General features: G+C 41.1%; 1 protein-coding gene across 1 annotated transcript in view; it reads right to left on the bottom strand.

Annotated features, from left to right (window-relative positions):
* The window catches only part of CARD6 (caspase recruitment domain family member 6), a 12,905-nt gene extending 3,205 nt beyond the window's left edge, over nucleotides 1-9,700 (bottom strand). The window contains 3 exon segments of the mRNA XM_059417055.1: nucleotides 1-2,257; nucleotides 6,954-7,541; nucleotides 9,052-9,700. The exon segment at nucleotides 1-2,257 is cut by the window's left edge and continues 4 nt beyond it. Coding sequence (XP_059273038.1) covers nucleotides 1-2,257; nucleotides 6,954-7,541; nucleotides 9,052-9,334 — 3,128 coding nt within the window. The 5' untranslated portion in view covers nucleotides 9,335-9,700.
* Nucleotides 9,701-12,885: the final 3,185 nt, after the last annotated feature.

The raw sequence follows: 12,885 nt of genomic DNA, 5'->3' as shown, positions 1-12,885 counted from the left end.
TTGGATTGGGAGGCCTGGGGTGAGCATGGCTTGGGCTGAGCGGGTCTGGGCTGAGAAGGCTTAGATTGGGAGGCCTGGGGTGAGCATGGCTTGGGCTGAGCGGGTCTGGGCTGAGAAGGCTTAGATTGGGAGGCCTGGGGTGGGTATGGCTTGGGCTGAGTAGGTTTAGGTGGAGAGGGTTTAGCTTGGGAGGGCGGGGGATGAGTGGGTTTTGTGTGCCTGGGTTTGGGTTGAGAGGGCACAGGCTGGGATTGGTTGACCTGGAATAGTTTGGGCTGGTTGGATGTGAACTGGGAGCTGGGTAAACATTTGCTGTTGGACTTGGGATAGGATCCCATTTGGAAAGTTGGATTTGAAGGCACATCCTGTGCCTTCAGTTTGGCTCCTTGCTGAAAAGCAGGTCTTATAGGTTTTTGTATGGCTCCTGCTGGTTGAAAGGCCTGGGGATAAAGACCTTCAATATGGGATGTTGTTTTTATAGGTTTCCCAGTTGCCCTAGTTGGCTGTGTTCTCTGGGCATAGGCTTGTTTAGGCTGTGGCTTCCCAACTGTTCCTGCTGGCTGCAAACCCAGGGAATGGAAGTGACCTATGTGGGAGACCACTGCCCCAGATCTTTTAAGAGCTCCCATTGTTCTGTCCTCCTGAGGTCTCTTAGGCCAGGCCTGTACATGCTGAGACACAGGTCTTGTTTTATCCATGCAATATCCCCAAGAAGTTCTTGGAAATTTTATAAATCTTCCAGGTGAATAAAATCTCTGGGGTGGGAAGTACTGAGACCTAAAACTTTGACCTCGACCATAGCCCCTTGTTTTCTGAAAGGGCCAGGGACGGAACCACCTGGTCCTCTGCTCTGACCAAAAGTGGGAGCCCATAACCCAGGGGGCTTTCAGAGACATATGGTTAAAGTTACTTCCAATTCTGGTTGGTAGAGGATAGGAATTTTCCTGAGGAGGCATGAGTACTGGGGTGGGGTGGAAATTCTGAAGATTCCAGCTAGCCCCAGGCCCGCTTACAGGCATCTCAGCTGTGCTTTCAGATGAGCTTTCTGGCTGACCGTGTCTTTGTTGTCTCTCATCTTCAGCCAGGTTTTCACTAGAGGAACTGTGAATTCCCTGAACGTTCTCAAAGTCTTGATCTACCTGGATTCCCAACTCCCTGGCCAGGGAACCCATCTCCTCCATGGTCACACATCTGAGTGAAGAGGACATCACTTCCTGCAGAGCAGCTTGAAGACCCTCCATGTTCTTCCTTCTCTCCCCAGCTTCCTCCTCCTCCCAAAACAGTAGTTGTGATGGCTTCAACTTTAGAATCCTCTGGAAAAGCTGAGCCTCTTCACTCTCCTGGGCCTGGGGACTGAGGACAAAGTACAATCTCTCAGTGGCAGCTTCTCCTAAAAACATTAGCAAGTCCCACTCCTTCTCACCTAAGTAGTCAGTGAAAAAAAACACAGCTGAGGAAATTTCCACCAAAAAACCAAACTGTGTCCAAAAATTTTCTAGGTCTCCACGGAGGTTGGCCAGAGCAACAGGCTTCTGGAAAAAACTAGGGTTTTCCTTTAGACAGTCTCGCTCAGGAAAATGCCACGTTATCTCAACCAGGCCATCAGAGATTTGCCGGGGAAGCACTGGGACAGTAAAATCCTGATGGAGAAAGATTTTGTGTGATTTCAGTTGGGCAGGACCAAGCAGTCTGTTGAGGATTCTGGACTTGGAGAAGCTACAGTACCCTAGGCGCACAAAGGAGATGACAGGCATCTTCAGAAACTTTTCTGTGTCCCCTGGAGGTCCTCCTGAAGACTGTGTTGACCACTTTTTCACAATGTCCTTCATGGCCCCTAGCATTAAGATGCTTTTATTGTTTTCTGCATCTGGGAGGAGCAGGGGAAGAGCAAACCCGCACTGATACATGTTTGACATGACTTCACGCTGCAAGGAGCTGTCTGAACAGAGCATAGAGGCACAAAGAACATCAAAAGGATGAATGGTTTGTACGTCCCTGATTTCCAAATTCTCTACCCCAGTCACCAATTCCTCTTTGCCATCTTCATCCGGAACCTTGTGTCTGAGGACTGTATCTCTGGCTGTCACATCCAGAGCTTGAACTTTCATCAGGAAATTCCAAGCTAAGTCTCCGGGAGTCTCAGGTGTCCAAATACATCCTCGATCTAAGGAGAATTGCTTAACAACATCCGGCAGAAGCTTTCTGCTCCTATCCATGTTTAAACATGATAGGACATCTTGAAACACGTTTTTTCTTTCTGTAGGGAAAAAGATACTCAGTGAATGTCACATTCAGAGTCAAGCTTCCTTCATGGAGTTCTAAAACTAAATAAGTAATTGGCATTTTCACTGTGAAAAGATAGAACAACACAAATAAAGTGAAAGTTCCCTTTTGCCAATTCCACTTTCCTTCTAAGAGATGTCAATTTGTTACGGATGTTTGCTTCCCATCCTTACTCCATGCAAGTACATAACTATGCATGCACAGAGAGAAATATATCACTTGGTTTGGTGGATATTATTTTATTTTTATATAAATGATATTATACTAAACAAGTGATTCTTCAACTTCTTTTCACTTAATGATATTCTTCACAAATTCTTCCAAATCAGTTTATACAGAGATTGACTTAACTCATTTTAATTAATTGATCATATTTCATGATTTAGATGGACCATTACTAATTTAACCATTATCTACAGATGATCATTTAGGTTTTCCAGGTTTTTGACTAATGTTTATATGTAGCAATGGAAAACACTGTTAATGCTTCATGATATAGATGTGTGAGGAATTTCCTAGGCTGATATTGATTTCTCTCTTAAATGTATCTCTTGCTAAAGTTTGGGAAAATGGAAGATTTTATTCCAATTAAAACTTTCTCAGAATTTATGCGTTGTAACTAATTTCTCCTAATCTCCCGTTTTCTAATATGCCTCCTAACCACTTCTTGGGAATAGATATAGTGCTTAGTAGAAAAAGAAAACCATCTACTCCTGGTAGATGGCAAACTAACATATGACTCTTGGATCCCAGGGCGCCTGGGTGGCCCAATTGGTTAAGCCACTGCCTTTGGCTCAGGTCATGATCCCAGAGTCCTGGGATTGGGTTCCTGTATCTGGCTTTCCCTGCTCTACAGGGAGCTTATTTCTCCCTCTCCCCTGCTTGTGTGCGTGCTATCTCTCTCTCTCTTTATCAAATAAATAAATAAAATCTTTAAAAAAAAAAAGATTCTTGGAACCCCTATAAAAATAACCTGGAAGAGGGGTACCTGGGGGGTGCAATCAGTTAAATATCTAACTCTTAATTTTGGCTCAGGTCATGATCTCATGGTTGTGAGCCCTGTGTTGGGCTCTGTGCTCAGAGCAGTATCTACTTAAGATTCTCTCTCTCCCTCTCCCTCCACTTCTCTTCCCACTCTCTCTCCCTCTCTCTCTTTCTCTCTCTCTCAAATAAATAAATCTTTTTAAAAAATAGCCTGGAAGAAACAACATAACTGAGCAAAAAATATGGATTTTAATAACTAACAAAGGTAACCCTGAGAAATCCTTGGGTAGTCTAAAAGTTGCTTGAATTGGAATATGTTTTGGGGAAAGAAGGTGAGGGAGGAGTTGAGGCTAGCAAGATGGGTTCCCAGAGGAGGCAGTGACAGGACAGGTTGCAGGAAAATTTTTAGGTCCTGCTCTTGCCTATCAACTAGGCTGACTTTGGACAACAATCCACTATTTCTTCATCACAAAAACCAGTACTCACACAGCCCAGGCCAAGATGTCTAGAACTGACAAGGTAATAAAAGTCTTACTATGGAGCTCATTTGGGATACCCCCAAGAAGCAACAGAGTAAATCTTATACACCGCAACAATGATAATAATAACAATAAGCACAGAGTTGGATAAAAAGAAAAACAAAAATTTAAGAAACAATAATAAATATCTAGAACCCAATACATGTTGTTGTTGTTGTTGTTGTTTTTAAGATTTTATTTATTTGTCAGAGAGAGAGAGAGAGTGAGCATGTGCACAAGCGGCGGGATGGTGGGCAGAGGGAGAAGTAGACTCCCCGCTGAGCAGGGAGCCCGATGCAGGACTCAATCCCAGGACCCTGGGATCATGCCCTGAGCCAAAGGCAGACGCTTAGCCAGCTGAGCCACTCATGCCTTCCAAGAACCTAATACATTTTTATAAATTTAAAACTCATGAAAATAACCCAGCTGAGGCAAAAGAAATGATCAAGAGATGTTAGCTGCCATCCACTGAAAGGAGTATTTTGAATTTGAGTCCAGTTAGGTTAACTGGAAACTAGAACAGATTTAAAAAACGAAGATTCTTTGAAGATATTTAACAAACTAGAGAGGTGGCTTGGGGGTTTAGTCACCTGGGTTAAGCATCTCTTTTCTTGACCTGTTTTGCTAAAGGTGTTACATTGATTACAAAAAATAGCCACAATTAATGGCTTCCTGGATATATTTTGGCTTTCTGCAATATTGCTTTGTAAGAAGTGGTGTCTATTTTTTCTTAGTCCTTGAATTTGCACTGTCTTTGTGACATACTTTGACCAACAAAATGTGACAGAAGTGATGGTGTTATGGGTTGAATTATGTCTACTCTCCACCCCCAACCCTAAAAACAAAAACAAAAACAAAGCTGTGTTAAGTCCCCCGTACCTCAGATTGTGGCCTTATCTGTAAATAAAATCTTTACAGAGGTCAAGTTAAAATGAGGTCGTTAGGGTGGGCCCCGTCCAATAAGACCAGTATCCTTACAAAAAGGGGAATTTTGAAAACAGAGACATGCACAGAAGGAAAATGATCTGAAGACCCATAGAGAGAAGATGGTCAGTCATCTACAAGCCAAGGAATAACTGAGGCTACCAGAAACTAGGGAGAGAAGACTGGGAACAGCACTTTGCCTAATGCCTGCTGAGACAGTGTGACCCTGCTAACACATTGGTTTCAGACCTCTGGCCTCCATAATCGAGAGACAGTAAATCTCCCATTGTCCTAAGGCACCCTTTGTAGTACTTTGGTGAGCCCTAGGAAGCTAATACAGATGCGAAGGTAGTTCTAAGGCTCTTCCTCTCTCTGTCTCTCTTTCTCTCTCTCCCTCTCTTTCTTGCCTTCTCTCTCTTATACTCCTCTGTCCTCACCATAAGACTATGCCCCATCTAGTCTGAGAAGTCCAGACTAGCCTGCCAGGAGATGACAGACAAGTCTATCACCAGCTGACCATAGACACATAAAGGAAAGACCAGAAGAACTGCCTAGCCAACTGCAGACTAAGCTCTGTTATTATTTGATAAGCTCTGTTATGCAGCGCTACTGTTGCAATAAATAAATGATACAGAAAACAAGATCATACCAACAAACAGTAGCATGCAAGAAACACATCATAATATTAGAATGTTACCTATGGAGGAACGGAGAATGAAGAAAAAATGGAATAAATAGACAAAAGGGGTTTGTTACAGAATAATGATGATACTATGTAATGAATAATTAAGTCAACCCTATACAGTAAGGGAAATGTGTAAAATAAATAAAAATTAAGAAGGACGCCGAAAAATGATAATGGGCTGGGAAGGTACGGGGATGGGACGAGATTTGTGTTGTGGGTTAAATTATGTACCCCTCAAATTCATATGTTGAAATCCTAACCCCCAGTACCTCAGGATGTGATGCTATTTGGAAATAGGGTCACTGCAGGTATAATTAGTTAAGATGAGGTATTAGGGTGGGCCCTAATCCAATATGACTAGTGTCCTTATGAAAGGGGGAAATTTGGACCTAGAGTAATGCACTCAGGGAGACAACTGTGTGAAGATGAAGGCAGATGAAAGGGATATTTTTACAAGCCAAAGAATGCCAAAGATTTCCAGCAAACCACCAGAAACCAGGAACAGATTCTCCTTTACAGGCTTCAGAAGTAACCAACCTTATAGACACTTTGATTTCTGCCTTCATGCCTCTAAACTGAGATAAGACATTTCTGTTGTTTATTATTTACATTCCCCCATTTGGGGTACTTCGCTAGCAAACTAATAAAAGATCTGATGAGGAAGACATTACTTCACTCCTATCTAGAACTAGATGGTGCATCCCCAGGATTTGAACTGAATGGGAGATGAGAATTACCTTTCCCTCCTCTACTCAGAACTTGGGGATATTTATTTTCATAAACAATATCTCTTCAAATGAAGCATTTCTCAGTTTTCAAGTTTTCATTCAGAAATATTCCAATTAAAGATACTGATATAATTTTCCCTTACTAAGATGGTAATTTATGACCAGATCAAGCCAAGTAACAGTATTTGGGGATCTTATCCATTCATTACAGGCTCCTCTCTGATTTTCACTTCAGTAGTTAGGACCATAACCTCCATATGCCAGAGGTCACAAAGGCACTAAAATGACTTAAGAGGCTTAATTTGAACAATAGAAGGTAACACCTAAAATTAGTGGTTAGCAGCTTCTTTTATGCATCACAGGAGGTGACTGCAGAAACCTATAAGCTGGGGCACCTGGGTGGATCAGTGGGTTAAAGCCTCTGCCTTCAGTTCGGGTCATGATCCCAGGGTCCTAGGATCCAGCCCCACATCGTGCTCTCTGCTCAGCGGGGAGCCTGTTTCCTCCTCTCTCTCTGCCTACTTGTGATCTCTGTCTGTCAAATAAATAAATAAATAAATCTTTGAAAAAAAAAAAAAAGAAAGAAAGGAAGGAAGAAAGAAACCTATAAGCTGACAATCAGTATCTGTTTTTGCTTCTACCGTCCACCATTGTGTAGGTCCTGAGTCTTCCTCTCTGTCAACACCCACCTCTAAGGAAATTCCAGGTTAGCGAGGCATAAAGAATCTGAGTAGCAGCTTTTCTGCTTACGTCTAGTGCCTTTCTTCACCCCTTCTCCCCATTATGGGATGGAATAAGTTGTTGCCCAACTATCACATATCATTCCCATACCTTCAATCCTTTTCTCCTCCTCTTCTTCCTCCTCCTCCTCCTCCCCTTCCTCCTCCTCCAGCGACATGCCAGTTTCTGAATCCTCATAGCTCTGTTCTTCCTCAGAGTAGTGCAGGGTTTCTGAATATGTCCAGCCTTCTTCGCCATCATAAACTCTGTGCTCTGAGTCATTATAATCCTCTTCTTCCACAGCGGGCTCTGCATCTTCTGAGTATCCAACTGATTCTAGATATTCCTCTCTTCCTAAGTACAAAGAATCATCTGGCTTCTCATATCTCTGTCCATCCTGTAAATAAACAATAGTTGCTGGAATTTCATATTCGGGGTTCTCAACTGAATGTGATGATATGACTTCAGGCATGTTGTATTCCTTCTCATCTTCGCTGGAGGTCCAAGCAGTCTCTTTATGACTAGTTTTCTTCTCCCCAAAGGATTCAGAGATTCCCATATCCAGGTGTTCTTTCTCTGTGAAGGATACTGTGATCTCAGGATTCTCAGGCTCTTTCTCTCCAGAGGAAAAAAAATCTTCTGAATTCTTGTTTACCCCTATAGGTTGAGGAGGTTGTATATTCTCATGCTTTAAAAGTTCTGGAAAAGAACAAGAGAGTTGGGAGGGAGGTTGTTTCATTTTTCCAAATTAACAAGAATTTTATAATAACTTGAGTTTCCAAGACCTCAAAGCATCATCTCTCTTCTTTATTTCAAAACTGGAGTATATGAATACCTAGCATTCCCCACATAAATAACAAGTCACCTGGCATTCTTTCTCTCACTGGAAAAAAAAAAAAAATCAAATCATGTTCCTACCTTGCTCAAAAGTTTGAGTTCTTTGTAGAAAACTCAAAGAGTACATGAGTGAAACAGAAAATGTGAATCCTATGAACAGTGCTTATTTGTGGTTTTACTGTGACCCCAAACCACCTCAGATTTCCTAGAGCCTTTGCTAATGAAATCTAATCCTAATGATTTCTAATCAGGAAGCAAATAGCTCTAATTTGGAATAGTAAGTCCTAGAAATAATAGTATCTATTTCTCTAAGCATATTGTTCTTGTCCTACAGTAGAGATCATTAACATTAACTTTTTATCTGAACCTCTACCTCTCTAATATCTCTTAAAATGATCTTCAATATTTTTTAGACTTTCAGAAAAAGGAGCTACACCTGCCTCTAGTGGTAATCTACAAAACTGCTAAACAATCCATTCTGGAAGAATTACTCCCTCATCTGCCACAAAATATTTTTAAACATTGAGGAATTAGCATTTGAGGGACACCTGGGTGGCTTAGTCGGTTAAGTGTCTGCTTTCAGCTCAGGTCATGATCCCAAGGTCCTGGGAAAGAGCCCCGCATGGGAAACCTGCTTCTCCCTTTCCCATTCCCCCTCCTCATATTTTCTCTCTCTCTCTCTCTCACTTGCTCTCTGCCAAATAAATAAAATCTTCAGGGATGCCTGGGTGGTTCAGAGGGTTAAAGTCTCTGCCTTCAGCTCAGGTCATGATCCCAGGGTCCTGGGATGGAGCCCAGCATGGAGCCTAGCATGGGGCTCTCTGCTCAGTGGGAAGCCTGCTTCCTCCTCTCTCTCAGTTGCCTGCCTCTCTCAGCCTACTTGTGATCTCCGTGAGTGAAATAAATAAATAAAATCTTCAAATAAATAAATAAAATTAATCTTAGGAAAAAATAAGAATTAGCATTTGAATTGCTCCAGAAAAGCAGGCTTCTGTTGGCATACTTATCACAGAAAAAAATGAAGTTATTGATCCACCATGTATCATTCTTCTGCTATTTCCGAAATGGTTATACTAAGTGAAAGATGCAGCACTTGGTCTTGGGGTTGTTAAATATCCATGAAGTTACTTACTGACTAAAAAAAAACCTGCAAATTTTAGATACAGTTTCAACAAAAAATTATCAATCCCTTAAGCCAATAAGATACATTGCTCCCTGCTTTTAAATTCCTGGACACTTTTACCCTCTATATTTCAGTGAAAATTATCTCCAGGAGATAGACAAATGAAAACAAAAGGCAATTATTTTCTTTTTTCAGGAAATCTACCTTGTCCCTCCCACCACCCCCCAAAAGTATAGAAATCCAACTTACCATGCTCTAAGCCCCAAATGGTAGCTGACTCTGGAAAAGTACTAAGTAAACACTTGAGGAAATGCTGACAGCACACCTCTCCCTTTTTCTGTACCAAAATTAATAGCTTTCGACTTTTCTTCAGGGGATCTGTAATATTCTCCAGAGTCTCATACTCTTCCTCAGAAACCAGCCTCCGAGAGGTTAATGTGTCTAAGACAGAATCAGGATCTTGTTGGAGGATTTCAAGTAACTTTTTCCGTTCTCTTTCTATGAGCTCAGAAGGAACACTTTCCGCAGCCATTGTTCTTCCGTCCTCTAGACCAGGAAATGGATTATGAAACCGTTTCAATAGTAAATAAATACAGGTTAAAAAAAAAAATGGCAGGGGCGCCTGGGTGGTTCAGTGGGTTAAGGCCTCTGCCTTCGGCTCAGGTCATGGTCTCAGGGTCCTGGGATTTGAGCCCACACGGGGCTCTCTGCTCAGCTCTCTGCTCAGGCTCTCTCTTTCGGGAGGAGCCTGCTTCCTCTTCTCTCTCTGCCTGCTTCTCTGCCTTCTTGTGAACTCTAACTCTCTCACTCTCTCTCTCTGTCAAATAAATAAATAACATCTTTAAAAAAAAAAAATGGCAAAGAGTAAACAGATCAAAGATGCCTAGCATTGAAAAGAGTAGATAAAAACAAGCCAAGACAGTATGGAAATCTAGCCCTGAGCCGACCGGCCTGGCTCCCTATAGATGATCTATCTACTCTTTTGATGACTTGAGTCAGTCTCGTCTTGACTCAGGCCCAGAATCAATTCCCCCGAGAAGGCTCTTGAACTTCAGTCTGGACTAGGTGTTCTGAGCTCTATTTGTGATAAGAATGTGAACTGATTAACTCTTTCTGGAGAGAAATCTAGCAACAGGCAGCAATAAATAATAAATAAATGGAGATGGATAAAAATACAAATTTACACCATTCAACCCAGCAATTTCACTTCTAGGTAATTATCTTAAGAAAACAATTAGACAAATGTCCAAAGATAAATGTGCAAGAATCTGCATGATGTCGTTTGTAATAGCAGAAAATTTAAAATTACTTAAGATTTTCACGAATTGGGGATTTGTGGAATAAATGTTGATATATCAACAGTAAAACAAAAAAGAATAGTTTAAAAGGATGAAGCAGGGTGCCTAGCCGGCTGCTAGTAGAGCATGAGACTCTGGATCTCAGGGTCACGAGCTCGACCCCCACATTAGGGTAGAGTTTACTTAAAAAAAAAAAAAAGAAAGAAAAGGATGAAGTAAGCCTATGTATATTAACAACTAGTGATATCCATGATATATTGTTATGAAAGACAAAGTTACAGATCTCATTCTGTTTTAAAAATTAATATGTGTATAATGCACATATATAAAATGTATATAGTGATATATATTTACAAGAAGATAGGAGAGAGACTCCCCAGTTACAGCACTGGTTATCTTTGGGGATATGATTACAGAGGGATTCATACTTTCTACTTAAAAAAAAAATACTACTGCATACTTAATAGTTTACATTTTTGTTTCTATTAGACTTTAGTTTTTATTTATTCTTTAGATTTTTTTTTTTTTTTTTTTTTGAGAGAGAGTATGAGCGCACATGCATGTGTGCATGGGGGTAAGGTAGACAAGCAGATTCCATACTGACAACAGAGCCCTACCCAGGGCTTGATCTCACGACCCTGAGATCATGAGCCAGGCTAAAACCAAGAGTAGGACACTTAACTGACTGAGCTACCCAGGCACCCCTGAATTTTTTTTTAAACCATCTAGTTAGTCTTTTTTTTTTTTTTAACATTTGTTTATTTGAGAGAGAGCACACAAGTGGGAGGGGCAGAGGAGGATCCCAAGCAGACTCCACACTGAGCACACAGCTGGACACAGGCCATCTCCCATGACACCAAGATCATGACCTGAGCAGAAACCAAGTCATATGCTTAACTGATTGAGTCACTCAAGCACTCCTAGCTGGTCTTTATTTACAGTTCCATTGTTCACAAGAACCTGAAAACAATCTAAATAACTATCAACAGGCTCCTAGATGAATAAACTATAGTATTTCATGGAATAGTATACACCATTCAAAAAGAATGAACTTCAGTGACCCAAAATATAATCATTAAAATATAAAAGGAAAACTTCAAGTCCCAAAAGATTATGTACAGCATGATACCCCTTTTAAAAGTTGAATGTAACTTAAATACATACACATGCATACACACATTTTAGGAATATACATGGAGTCATTAAAATTATATAAAGTGTGGGTACCTGGCTGTCTCAGTCAGTAGAGCATGCAACTCTTGATCTCAGGGTTTTAAGTTTGAGCCCCACATTGGATTACTTAAAAAATAAAATTTTAAAAAATTATATACAATGAGAAGTAAGGAAATAATGAATATGAAGTTAAGAAAGATGGTTACCTAGGTTCAGGAAAGGTTGGGGATAAGATGGGATAAAAGGACAGGAAGATCATGGAGTTAGACATAGGCTATAATCCAGGGATGAGTTTATAGGTCTTTGATATATTATAAAAGGTAATTAAATATGTAAATAAGGGCAGGGACCAATGCTGCATGGACCGATGTTGAGATGTATTAAGAATCAAGAATAATGATGAATCCATCTCTGCTGTTCCTGAGGTTGAAAAAATATTAAGGAAGTCTTTATATAATACTAAAAATTAATTTTAGGTTAGAGTTTTAACTAAATGCATCTCAAAAGGGAGGCAGAAGGGTATGATAGGAGATTCTTACTGGGTTTGAAGGGACAAGGAGACGGAAAGCCAAGGAATGACAGGCTCTAGAAGCTGGAAAAGGTGACAACAGAACTTCCGGAGCCTCTAATATAATGCAGCCCTGACCACATTTTTTATTTGAGCCCAGTGAGGCCAGTCTCAGACTTCTGACCAGAACTGCAATGTGTGTTTTAATTGTGGTTAGGAACACTTAACTAGAGATCTACTCTCTCACCAGATTTTAAGTGTGCATACACAGTATTGTTAACTATAGGCACAACGAGGTCCAATAGATCCCTAGAATTTATTCCTCTTGAGTAGATGAAATTTTTTAAAAAGCAGTATAGCTTGTTTGTTTTAAGCCACTAAATTTGTGGTAACTTGATAGAAAAGCAGTAAGAAACTAATACAGCATCTAATCCAGCAAGCCCCTCGAATTGCAGTTTGGATCCGAGCACTGGCAGGTTGGCCTCCTCTTTATCCTCTATCTACCGCTTCCATGAGGACGGGACTGTCCTGTAAACCCTGATTCCTAGAGTTCATTTTGTTGCGCCACCAGCTACTCCGTCACCTTTGCTAATATTTCACGTGTGACAGGTAAAGAATTCTCGGTTTACATAGAATGTAAGCATATTACACGGCTATTTGGGATCCTTCTCCCTATGAACTATTAAATGTTTGGATTTTTTGCTGTTTTGCGAGGGTGGGGGGGTTGCTGGGTGAAAGGTTACAACCGGATTACCGTCCATCAAGGAGATCTGGAAATCACCAATTTAGACCCTACTTACAAAGCGTTTAAGTACAGACTTCCAGGCCCTAACAAAAGGGGCCGAATCGGATTTCCTCACGGGGGACCGGAGGAGGGGGGTGCAGAAAACTGTATTCGAAGATCCCACGTGTGATATAGCATACTTAAATTTTAGATCAAAACATATACCTTTAAACTACTACAGTTAGAAAAAAACGTGATTCCCCTTTCTTTTTGGCCTCTTCTGGAGGCCAGCTCCTCGGAGGCCGGGTCGGTGCCTCCGTACCGCCTGCGACCTCTTCAAGAACCAGCGTCTGCCAAAAGCTTCCATCCAGGGCGAGCAA

The sequence above is a fragment of the Mustela nigripes genome, chromosome 12 (genome assembly GCF_022355385.1).
Source record: "Mustela nigripes isolate SB6536 chromosome 12, MUSNIG.SB6536, whole genome shotgun sequence".
Taxonomy (NCBI): domain Eukaryota; kingdom Metazoa; phylum Chordata; class Mammalia; order Carnivora; family Mustelidae; genus Mustela; species Mustela nigripes.
The sequence above is the reverse complement of the archived record's forward strand: the minus strand, read 5'-3'. Positions and strand labels throughout refer to the sequence as shown.